The following is an 11393-nucleotide window of genomic DNA, read 5'->3' on the forward strand; positions in this document are numbered from 1 at the left end:
GTTTACTAATCTTTCCTGGCTTGTGCTGGCTAGGAAAGGCTGCCCCCCTAGTGGAAGAAGGTGTTACTGGAGGCTTCAACCATACAGACACATTAACATTAATTAAAATTAATGCATTTCAAAAACAAAATGACCCTAAGATGCACACCCCTAGGGTCCCCTTAGTATGCATAGCAAGTTTTAGGTGTCTTATGTTTCACAGTCTTGGAGCTATGGTGCTGACAGACAGACACACAAACGTCCTCTTTCATTATCATAGATTCACACGTAAACCTTTAGACAAAACCATATAAACACCCCAAACTCTTCCACTGAAGATAAAATGGTTAAGTTCCTAATTGTAATGTATCACAGATCCACTACTCTGGCTGGAAAATGTAGATAAAGAAAATGGTTTAACAGCCCAGCCCAGTCATATATCTGTTTACTGAGATTTAAGTCCCATTGAACGTAGGGCTGAAATCCTATGTACGCTTACCTCGAAGTAAATCTATTGGTCTCAGCAGGAATAACTTCCAAACAAATATACATAGAATTGAGCTGCAAGCATGTCTAGGACAGCAACCATAGGCATAAGCTTCAGCAGGAATTTTTCCAGGGGTGGAGCAAAGCTGCACAGCAGTTTGTGGTTGTAATTTGCACACATAGGTGCATGGTGCTACAACACACCTGTACACTTTCCTTCTTTGAGTGCTTTGTTGCTTAGCATCACATTCCATTACATTTAGGGCACACTCCCATGTATGTTTAGACAGAAAAAAGTCCTACTTTTGAAGTCCAAAACGTCTGGAGGGCACCAGGCTGGGGAAGGCAACTCTAGAAAACAGCAGTTGAGTCTGTGGGGGTTCCTTTGGCAGTGGGAGGAGAAATAGGCATGCTTGGTCAGGATTTAGGGTTCTAGAGGACCCTAGACTACTCACTTTACTTTTCACGTTGTTAGCAGCCACTTTTTACATCCAAAAGTATACAACTTTTACACAACTTGAATTTTGAACTGCAGCAGTGTTCTTTTGGAACTGCATAATTTTCCTGGAACTGCACATTTTGTGTATGTTGCACATTTTTTAAAAAAAGCCTTGATAGCATCAGAGAACAGATCTACCATTTCTGAGAAATTTGTATACCTGGTCTACCCCTCCGCTGTTTTTCAGTGGGTAGACCTGATGTCTGAACAATGTCCACCTGCAGCTGAAACCTTCAATTCATTTCCTGATTCCTTTCACCCCTGTAATGACTCTTGGGTCAATGACAATTACAGGGGAGAAGGGTGTTAAGACTGGGGGTGGGGGGGATGACCTGCTCAACTTGCAACCTACTCCTAGGCTCTGGTCTACAGGCAATGCACAATAGATCACTATGTAATCCCACTGTGGAAGAAAGCTGTGCCTCTTGAATTTCTGCTTGCCAGCTGGCTGATAATGCCATGCCATATCTGCATGCCTATTACGGGATGGGTGGGGCCTTTTTTACTCAGTAGTACTTCCAGTCCCACCCCAGGACACCCAGCCTGACCTTCCCTCCTTCCATACACCCATTGTTCCTATAAATTAAGACACTGATTGCAAATCTGCATAATACCTTCCAATGACAAAATCTGGTGTTTAGGATTGCAAAATTTGAGATTAGGGCAATGTTTCAGTCTAGAGATACGACTTCAAAGCAAGCCTCCTTTTCCTCAGCTGCTGCCTCACACCACATATATATTAATACAACACAAATTGCAACTGAAAATGTGAAGGGGAGGCAATTTGAGCAGTTCAGGTCTTTCAACAGATTTGACTTCTTCCTGTCTCAGGCCTGTCAAAAGGGTGAATCTGCTGTACAGGTGAATCTGCTGTAGGGGGGCAGATTCTGAACTTTCATTAAAAAAAATATTAGCCTGCAGAATAAGAGATATAAAGAAAAATGAGCCCTCGTATGAACCTGTCCAGGTATTAAGATCTGCAGGACAGGACCTTTTGAAGGCACCATTACCGGCAGAGGATCCTTTGTCGGGCATGTGTGAAACGGCTTTCTCCTGTGTTTCCCCCATACTATGAAATGCATTCCCTCAAGAACTACAAGGTTGGTTCCCGGAGAACCAACCTTCCCCCCTTCCGTGCTGCCTCACAGGCAGCGTGGAACAGCCCCGAGCTCTGTGCTTCGAAGAGGAGCACAGAGCGGCCAAAACAGGGCGTTCCGGGGGCCGTTCCAGGGCAGGGAAGGCGGAAATGCCGATACGACACATCCTATGTGTTGTCTGGCAGCGTCCACTCCCGCTCCACCTTCCCACGACTAGACAGACGAAATCAGCTATCTAGCCACAAATGCAGGGCCGAAGAAGCATGGAGGGAACGATCCCGTCCGTGCTTCTCCTGCCCTGCATTGGGTAGGTGGTCGCCTCCAAATTCGGAGACATCCACCTATCCCCACAGGATTGCACCCTTAATGTCTTTACCATTTTTAATGTTCTTGCTTTTATTGTTTTAAATTGTTGTACACTGCCTTGATGGCTTTTAGCAGACAAGGTGGTATATAAAGGCCAGTCATCATCATCATGGGAAGGATTATGTACGCCGCCTTGGGTCACTTCAGGAGGAAAAAAGGCAGCATATAAATGCAATCAATCAATCAATCAATCATCATCTAAATAAATAAATGTGCGGGCACAATTCTAACCAATCGTTTGGTGAGAATGAGCATGCTCCTGCCTTTTGGTGTTTCTGACCAGTGAGTGAAGTCTGAGATTCATGTTTAGGAAAGCCATGTTAAAGAGAAAGAGCTAGAGTTACATGTGCACCTATGGTCTGGAGAAGGAACTTCATGGTTCAATTTAAAGCTGTTCTTTTGGTCTTCTCGGTAGAGAATGGATTGTTTCCCAGAGAAAACAACTGAGAAATCCAGGATTTTAGTGCTGCTGTGACTGGGCAGTAGCGTGTCCACCCAAAAGCAAAATGTATGGGAAGGGAAGGGGATTATAAATGGCTTTTTCAGCCATAGGAGGGAGGTGAAAATAGGGGGAATTTTGTGGGTGGGTTGCTGTTGCTGCTGATATAAATAAATTGATATATTCATGTCAAAGCCACAAATTGTTTGGCTTAAGGAAAGAGATGTTTCACCTGTGCTGATGATGTTTCTTTAAAGCAACCTTCGCCATGATTTGTACATTGGCCATGCTGGCTGGGGCTGATGGGACTTGAAGTACCAACTTTTAAATGTATTTCCTGAACAATGGTACAAATCTGGCCACTAAGCCAAGTTAATTTACAACTACATAGAGTATTATTTATATTGTTTCATTCTTACAAGCAGCCTTTGCATCTCTTTGTCTCACTGTATATATTTTGCATGCTATCCTTTTTACCTATAGAGGGCATGTCTTTAAAATATTCCCATAGAGGTTCTTTCTTATGACCAGCACCCATGACAGCTTGAGGTTAGCAACGCAATCCTATACATGTCTCCTCATTAAAAAAAGTTCCATCGAGTTCAATGGGGCTTACTCCCAGGTAAGTCGGTATAGGATCACAGCTTTAGTAGGACAATATAGGAAGATGCACATTGGGCAATTTTGCCTTTCCTTTTTCTTTCCAGTGTTGCTCCATTCTGTTTCACTCTGTCTTGGCCCAGCCTTGCCCTCACAAAAAAACAAGGTAGCAAGCAAACAAACAAATGCCCATGATTGATAGATCAAAGCAAAGTTTGATCATTACTGGGCTGAAAAACTCCAATTTAAATGTTTTAAAATCCAGTTTGGGGAATTTCTTTAAGTATCATTTTTTTAATCCAGCCTGCTATATTGTCTTTCTGTGTTAACTAACTTCTTTGCCTTGCTTGGCCTGATTCCACCACCACATAAGCACAGAACAACAATCCTATCTAGCCGGTGTCTTTAAAGAAACTTCCAAAGAAACTGAAAGCCCAGAATTTTCGAGAAGCAAGAGCTGTTAGTTAGGCTGGACAAAGCCATTTTCATGATATGAAAAACTGAATGGAACGTCCACTTGATTCGTACGAAACTTCATTTTTATGAGACTGTCGGTGTATGTTTAGCATGTTTATGATGAGATTAATTGTAACTATGTTGCTTTTTAAGTTAGAGAGAAATTTAGTATTTTATTTGTGATTTTTTTTAAGAATAAAAAAATTGATTTAAATAACAAAATCTGATTTAGGCTTTTAAAATCTGATTTTTTAAAAACATCGATTTTTTCTCTGCTCCTACGTTGAGGCCCTTTACACTAACATCCTCTACAAAGATGGACTACAAGCCATCAAGCATACCATCCCTGTCGATGGTACAGCATATCTAGCCATCAAACTGTGCCACTTTGTACTTCCCTACAATTATTTCAGCTTTGGGAAGAACGTATCTTCAGATCATGGACACTGCCATGAGTATACAGACACACGGTATGCTAACATCTTCATGGCTCACTTAGAACAATGCTTTCTCAGCTCCTATCCCCATAAGTCTCTTCTCTACCTGAGATACTCCAAGGACATTGGAGGCACTATTTTCCATTCTGGGAAAATGTGTTAGGGAAAGGGAAAGGTAGGGAAAGGTGTCAGTAATGACAGGTAGGATATGGTTGTGCAAACTAAGGATTTGAGGGATAGTGTATATTTGGGATATGGAAATAATTTGAAAGATCCTTAGATCCATGCCCAATGGATCTTATCATTCAGTTTGAAAGAACTTTTCTAAAAAGTACTTTGCCCCATTTGCCTTAACCAATTTGAAAGGTATCCTAGATACCCCTGCCCAAATAGAATACAATTAAACAATTTGATAGATATTCTGAATACCCTTGCCCAATCTAACAAGTCTTTCTACAGTTTAAGCATTTTGCTTCACCTTGCTAGTTATGTCCAGCTAACTGATCTTCAAGATGTTTGTCTTTAGCAATGAAAAGTACTGAACTTCAATTAAACAACATAAGAAATTGTAATACTTACTTTTATTAAGGTTTAGAAAGAAAACAAGTTCAGAATAAAACACATGCAAAACACCTTTAACTAAAGATACACTAAAGATACATAAAAGAAGATTTCAAACTTACACATACATTTTGCCGAAAAAAGGGCTACTTCCCTCGAGAATCTCCTCTCACTTCGATTTCAGAAGTAGACCCCGAAGCTAACATGAGGTCAGATTTTTACCCTTTTGCCCATTATCCTAAAATTCACACCCATTACTATATATATGGAAACCTTAATACTTTAAGCTTGCTGACTGCTCCCTTATTGGTGGTCAAGCCCTCTTGGAAGACCCTTCCTCTACTCTTAATGTCCCTCATCTTGTAATTGTGGTGTGATGAGTACATGATATCTACATCTCATGTCCTAAGGAAATATCCCAAATTTCCTAACTTGTTCTCTGTGGTTTTGACCTGTCCAGGCCATGGACCTTATTGAACAAGAAGGTTTCCATTTTCCCCAGGTCAAGCTTCCTGCCAGTAATAGATCAAAAACAAACTTTGGTCCATACAGCCATTTTAGCGATGCCTCTTTGATATGCATGAAATTACCATTACCTTAAAACTGCTTACAGCATCTCTGTTATCTGGAGCCATTAGGGAGGGGTTCCATGAGGACTTGAATAAATCTTCACCCCACCATCAACTCAAGCCTAGACCAGTCCATGCAGCAGGCTCACTTTCTGGAGATTACTGTGCAAGTACATCATACACATATTGGGCAGTATCCTATTGGGTCATTCCGCTAATGCAAATTATGTTTAGCTAACATGAGAAATATTTAGTACAACACCAATAGTGTTAGCTTGCACGACGGGATTCCCCATAAAGCCCATCATGGAAGCATTGCACTAGAGGTCTCCAATGCTAGTGCAATATAATTTGCATTAGTAGAATGACACCACAGGATACTGCCCATAAACCCTCCTTATATCATTAACCTACTGACCACTACACATACTTACATGCCTCCACATTCCACCCAGAACACACCCCAAAATCCATTGACTACAGCCAACCTGTACAGTACAACCATTTCTGTTCAGACTTATTGGGTAGAGACTCACAACTTAAGGGTTAAAATCAGGCATTTCTCAGACTACAAGACCCACCCAAAGAACTGGGGTGGGGGGACAGATCAACAGGGCCATACTGGTATCCAGGAATAATTTACAACAGGACAGACCCAAAAGAGAAAACAGAACACCACTAGTTGTTACCCACCAACAGTTCTCAGCTAAAACCACTCAAATGTAGCATCAGTTCTCTGATGAACATCCTGAACAATGATCTCTCTTGCAGGACCTGAGTGGTAGTTGATCACAGAAAGCCACCCAACATAAAACCTTGGTCAGCAACAACAGACCAAGTAACAAAGGTGCAGACACAGGAACCAGACCCTGCAGCAGACCCAGTGCCAACTCCATCCCCACATCTACTCTAGCAACACTACTGGAGAACCTAATAATGTCATCCATAACATCAGGGGTTCATACACTTGCTCATCTTTCAATGTGATATATGCCATTCTTTGCCAGCAAAGAACTACTGCATTCTACATAGACAAAGAGACAAATCTCCATATAAAAGAATAAATGGACACAAATCTGACATCAGGGGACACTTCAGGCTCCCAGAAGACTCTGTCACATTAATATGGCCACTCCTGAACCAAGGTACTTAAGAGAGCAATCCTACGTGGATCGACGGTCGCCTCCAAGCCCGGGGACGACCGCCTATCCAGTGCAGGGCAGGAGGAGTGGTGAGGAGCGGATCTCCTCCTCGCTCCCCCTGCCCTGCTTTCGTGTCTAGACAGCTGATTTCGGTTGTCTAGCCGTGGGACCTTGGGGCGTGGGAAGTGGCAGCCACATGACACATAGGATGTGTGGTACCGGCATTTCCAACCTCCCCGCCCCACCCCCAGGAACACCCCGTTTTCACCACTATGCACTGCTCTTACGAGCGCGGCGTGCAGGGCCAATCCGTGCTGCCTACGAGGTGGTGCGGGAGGGGATAGGGGACGGTTCTCCAGGAGCTGACCTCGGAGCATTGGCTCCAAGGTCAGTTCCCAGGAACTGACCTATCCTATGGCCATCTAGCCGTTAACTAGCGGCCATAGGATTGCGCTCTAAAAGACCGATTTTAATGGAAAACAGCTGCTACAATTCACCAAGTCATTCAGCTCTGTCACATATGGCTTGAATATGGACAAAGGTGTGTGTTTTTTAATCACACTGGATGTGTTAATCAGCTAACCACTGCAGGGATATCTGTGTTATCACCCAACAACTTTTTGTGAATGGCCACTTTTAAGGTAATTATCACTTTCTACATTTCAGTATTCTCTAATCTCACTGTTTATAATCCCCCCCCCCGCCCCCACACCTAACCATGTGAATATATACCAGTAACTCAGGAAACACACCATGTATCTGATCAAGTGAACGGCAGTCCTTGAATATTGCTATAGTTATTATCAAGTGTAAATAAATGACCACAACAAATGCTCTAAGAATACACTGCTTGTTTTTTATCAGTTTTATCTTGCCAGCTAAAGATCAAAGACCTCCAGCAATTCCTGTTATTTATGTTTTTTTAAACTGCTATTTTTAAAATCACATCTTTCAGCAATGGGAACATCATGCTTGGCACATAATTAACATTTTAAGAAAATATAGTATGTTAGGGTTCCCCTCTCCATTTTTTCTAAGGAATGTCTTTCCCATTTTTCCACTGGAACAAAATAGAAATTGAAAAAAAGAAAAAGAAAAAGCTCTGATGCAATATTTTCTCTTCCACAGTTATGAGTTAAATATTTATTAAAGTAGCGTTTTAAAATAATATTGGAACAGACAACGATACTGTCGCATAACTTCTAGATCCCAAATTCAAAGGTAGTAATATCAGTAGGGATGCCATTGCTTCTATGCTTGATTTGATTACGAAGCAAGCAGCACTCTTACAACTTGATGCTAAAAAAAGTACTTTCAAATACTGCAGAGGATCTTCAGGTATTTCGTCCAGGCTAGGAATCTGCCGAGCAGGGTCAGCCCAAGACGTTTTGCTGCCTGTGGCAAAGGACAACATGATGCACATCCCCCATTCTACTTATAAAAGCTGGAGAGGCTGGCAGTTGAGTCTTACTTGAATTCTGGTGTTGGGCAGCATCCTCTACCTCACCTGAAGACAGCAAGCTAGCTTAGGGGTAAAGGCCAGATGTGGGAAAAACAACTGGCTGGGGGATGCTGGGAGCTGTAGGACTTTTTTCTGTCTAAACATGCATAGGATCGTACCTTTAAACTTTTAATTACAGTCAACGGTTATGCATAAAACATTTCATGTTTTCACAGTGCAATCCTATACATGTCTACTCAGAAGTCAGTCTCATTAATCCCAGGTAAATGGGCATAGGATTGCATTCCTAAAGTAGTAAAGTCAGTCGAATAAGTACGTTTGATAAGGAAGTCATAGAATCATAGAATAGTAGGGTTGGAAGGGGCCTACAAGGCCATCGAGTCCAACCCCCTGCTCAATGCAGGAATCCAAGTCAGAGCATCCCCGACAGATGGCTGTCCAGCCTCGTCTTGAATGCCTCCAGTGTGGGAGAGCCCACCACCTCCCTAGGTAATTGGTTCCATTGTCGTATTGCTCTAACAGTCAGGAAGTTTTTCCTGATGCTCAGCTGGAATCTGGCTTCCTGTAACTTGAGCCCATTATTCTGTGTCCTGCACTCTGGGATGATCAAGAAGAGATCCTGGCCTTCTTCTCTGTGACAACCTTTCAAGTACTTCAAGAGTGCTATCATATCTCCCCTCAGTCTTCTCAAGGCTAAACATGCCCAGTTCTTTCAGTCTCTCTTCATAGGGCTTTGTTTCCAGTCCTCTGATCATCCTTGTTGTAAAGGAACTTGTAAAGTAAAGGAGGGGGTTCATCCACGTAAACACACCCATGTATATATACAGAGTGGAGATGGGAGGGGAAATGGGGCAATTCCACCAGCCCTGCTGAAAGATCTCTTCCATGAAGGGCCCTCATCCCCCAACTGTTGCCACCACCAGCCATTCCAGCAGGTTGTACAAAGGGAGATGACAAAGCAAAGCAGGGCCATTCCACCAGCCCTGCTAAAAGACTACTTCAGTTTTTCCTCTTCCTTTCCCATCCCTTTTTCCATATGCGTTGTGTCCTTTTTTCAATGTAAGCCTGCAGGCAGGGACTGCCTTGTTTTTATGGATTTAATGTAAGCCACTCCAGGAGCCTTTTTGGCTGAGGAGCAGGATAAAAATAAAGTAAATGTTTCCTAACATTGGACTGGAGCCATGGTATTGTCAGAGGGTGGCTAACTCTTCCTGTATGCCATTTTCCTGATCTTGATCCCCAACCCCATCCTAGATGCTGCTATTTGCTCTGCATGGGAGAAACTATGAGTTTGCTACTGCTGGATAAATGGCAGTTTTGAGGGGATCAGCAAGATTGGCATGGGGAGGGTTAAAAATTTATCTTTGCCAGACCAGTTTAGAACACACATGGATGATTTTACCTGTGGGAAATATTTTTGGAAATTTTTATCATGGAACTCCCAATATATCACATTTACATTGGTCGTAAATTGTGGTTTTATACCTCGCTTCTTTATTCATTAATTACTAATGTGGATAAGCATACATCAAAGGGGTGGAGAAATGCCACTCTTTTTAACCACCCTGATTTTAAAAACTACAGGCTGAGTAACGTTGCTAGGAGGTGACTGGCCTATTATATTGAGTATGAGCCCTTAGATAAAAGAGTCGTTGTTTTCCCTCCTACAGAGGAGGCACGTCCAAAATCACATCACACAGATTGGTCAGGATGGTTAAAGAGTGGCAGAAGGGTAAATATTTCCCACTTTTTCAGTATGTGATCAAGTGAGAGTTCTAGTCTACATAAAGTGGAGAACTGGAGAACGATGTGACCTTTGTGGGAGCAGCGACCATAACCTCACATTTTGTGTTTATTAAACCGAAATAACTTTTCCCCCTCTTTCCATACTCATCATCAATACAGATTAGAATCCCCACTTCACCCATACACTGAGAGGAAGGGGGGGGTCCACTTTTTTTCCACCACTCTTTTAACCAGGATTGCAAATTCAGCCAAGCGTGGAATAGCTCCTTTAGCATCCAAGAGCTAGAAGTGGGAATTTCTGCAGATGCAGCTTTTCACACCCCTGCATACCAACCTATGCCTACCAACATTTCACCTTCTACAGTTACTAAAAGGGAGAAGAGCTCGTACTCTTCTACACCCTGCCATTGGAATGTAATAACGTTGCGAGACCTACTGTACAAGACTAAATAAGCTCTTGGAGGAAGGAATAGGTAACTTTAGGAAGCTGCCTTATTCTAAGACATTGCTCCATCTATTGTCTGCACTGACCACCGATGGCTCTCCAGGATTTCAGGCAGAAATCTTTTCCAGCCCTACCTGGACTGAACCTGGGACCATGTGTGTGCAAAGCATATGTTCTACCACTGGCCCACCGACCTCCTTTAGGGCAGCCTTCCCCACCTGGTGCCCTCCAGATGTTTGGACTTCAGCTCCCATCAGCCTTTGCCAGCATGGCCAATGGCCAGGAATGCTGGGAGTTGTGGTCTAAGTCAAGACAACTGGAAGGCACCAGATTGGGGAAGGCTGCCATAGGGAATACCCCCTTTCCATAGCACTGCCTCACTCACCTGTGTGCCAGGCTGAAATTCTGAGGATGCATCTCCCCCGCCCCCAGTAATAGGGGGAAACTACCCCTGTTGAATTTCTACCTGTCACTAATTCTGTCTAGTGTGTGTGCGTGGAGGGGGGGAGGAATTAGCCACCACTTCAGCATCGCAGAAGAGCCTCCTAGGAACCCCTCTCGATGACATGGTCCGCCAAGACCCCCTCTCCCAGTCACTCAACTCACCCTCGGACTGAGGCACCATCCCGATGGTCCCTCCGGTGTTGATCACTAGCACCCGCACCTCGGCCATGGTTCCGCAGCTACCCGCAGTCTCTAGGGCCAGAGTGGGCTCGGTGGACGAGAGGGCTCTGGCCAGCGCGCTGCATTCTTTGTCCGTCCGCGCTGCCATGATGGCTTCTCAGCCCAGTTACCTGCCCAAGTTGGTGGGCGGTCAGAAGTGCGGGTAACCGGCCCGGGCAACGTGGTTATCCCTATGCCGGCTCTTAGCGACGCCCCCTTCCGGAGTCGCCGGCTCTCATTGGCCGCGGCCTCGACCTGCCCCCCATGCGGGGGAGGGGGCGAAGAGAAAGGGGCGACCCGCCCCCTTCCTCCCATTAGGCTGTTTGCCCGCCTGAGGCGAAGGGCAGCTGGAGGGGGCGCTCAGCCTGTATTGAGGGTCGCCTCACAGCACAGGCAGCCCGCCAAAGGCTTCCCCCACCCGACACCCTCCATCGGCCTTGGCTATT

At 44.1% G+C, this 11393-nt stretch overlaps 1 protein-coding gene across 1 annotated transcript in view; it reads right to left on the reverse strand.

Moving 5' to 3' along the window:
* LOC146356986 (60 kDa lysophospholipase-like) overlaps positions 1–11174 on the reverse strand; it is a 102580-nt gene extending 91406 nt beyond the window's left edge. Inside the window, exon 1 of the mRNA XM_084826635.1 lies at positions 10891–11174. Coding sequence (XP_084682761.1) covers positions 10891–11056 — 166 coding nt within the window. The 5' untranslated portion in view covers positions 11057–11174. The remainder of the gene's footprint in view (positions 1–10890) is intronic.
* Between the last annotated feature and the right edge of the window lie 219 nt (positions 11175–11393).

The sequence above is a fragment of the Heloderma suspectum genome, chromosome 1 (genome assembly GCF_057233095.1).
Source record: "Heloderma suspectum isolate Gila_16-S chromosome 1, 16-S_ref, whole genome shotgun sequence".
Classification (NCBI taxonomy): domain Eukaryota; kingdom Metazoa; phylum Chordata; class Lepidosauria; order Squamata; family Helodermatidae; genus Heloderma; species Heloderma suspectum.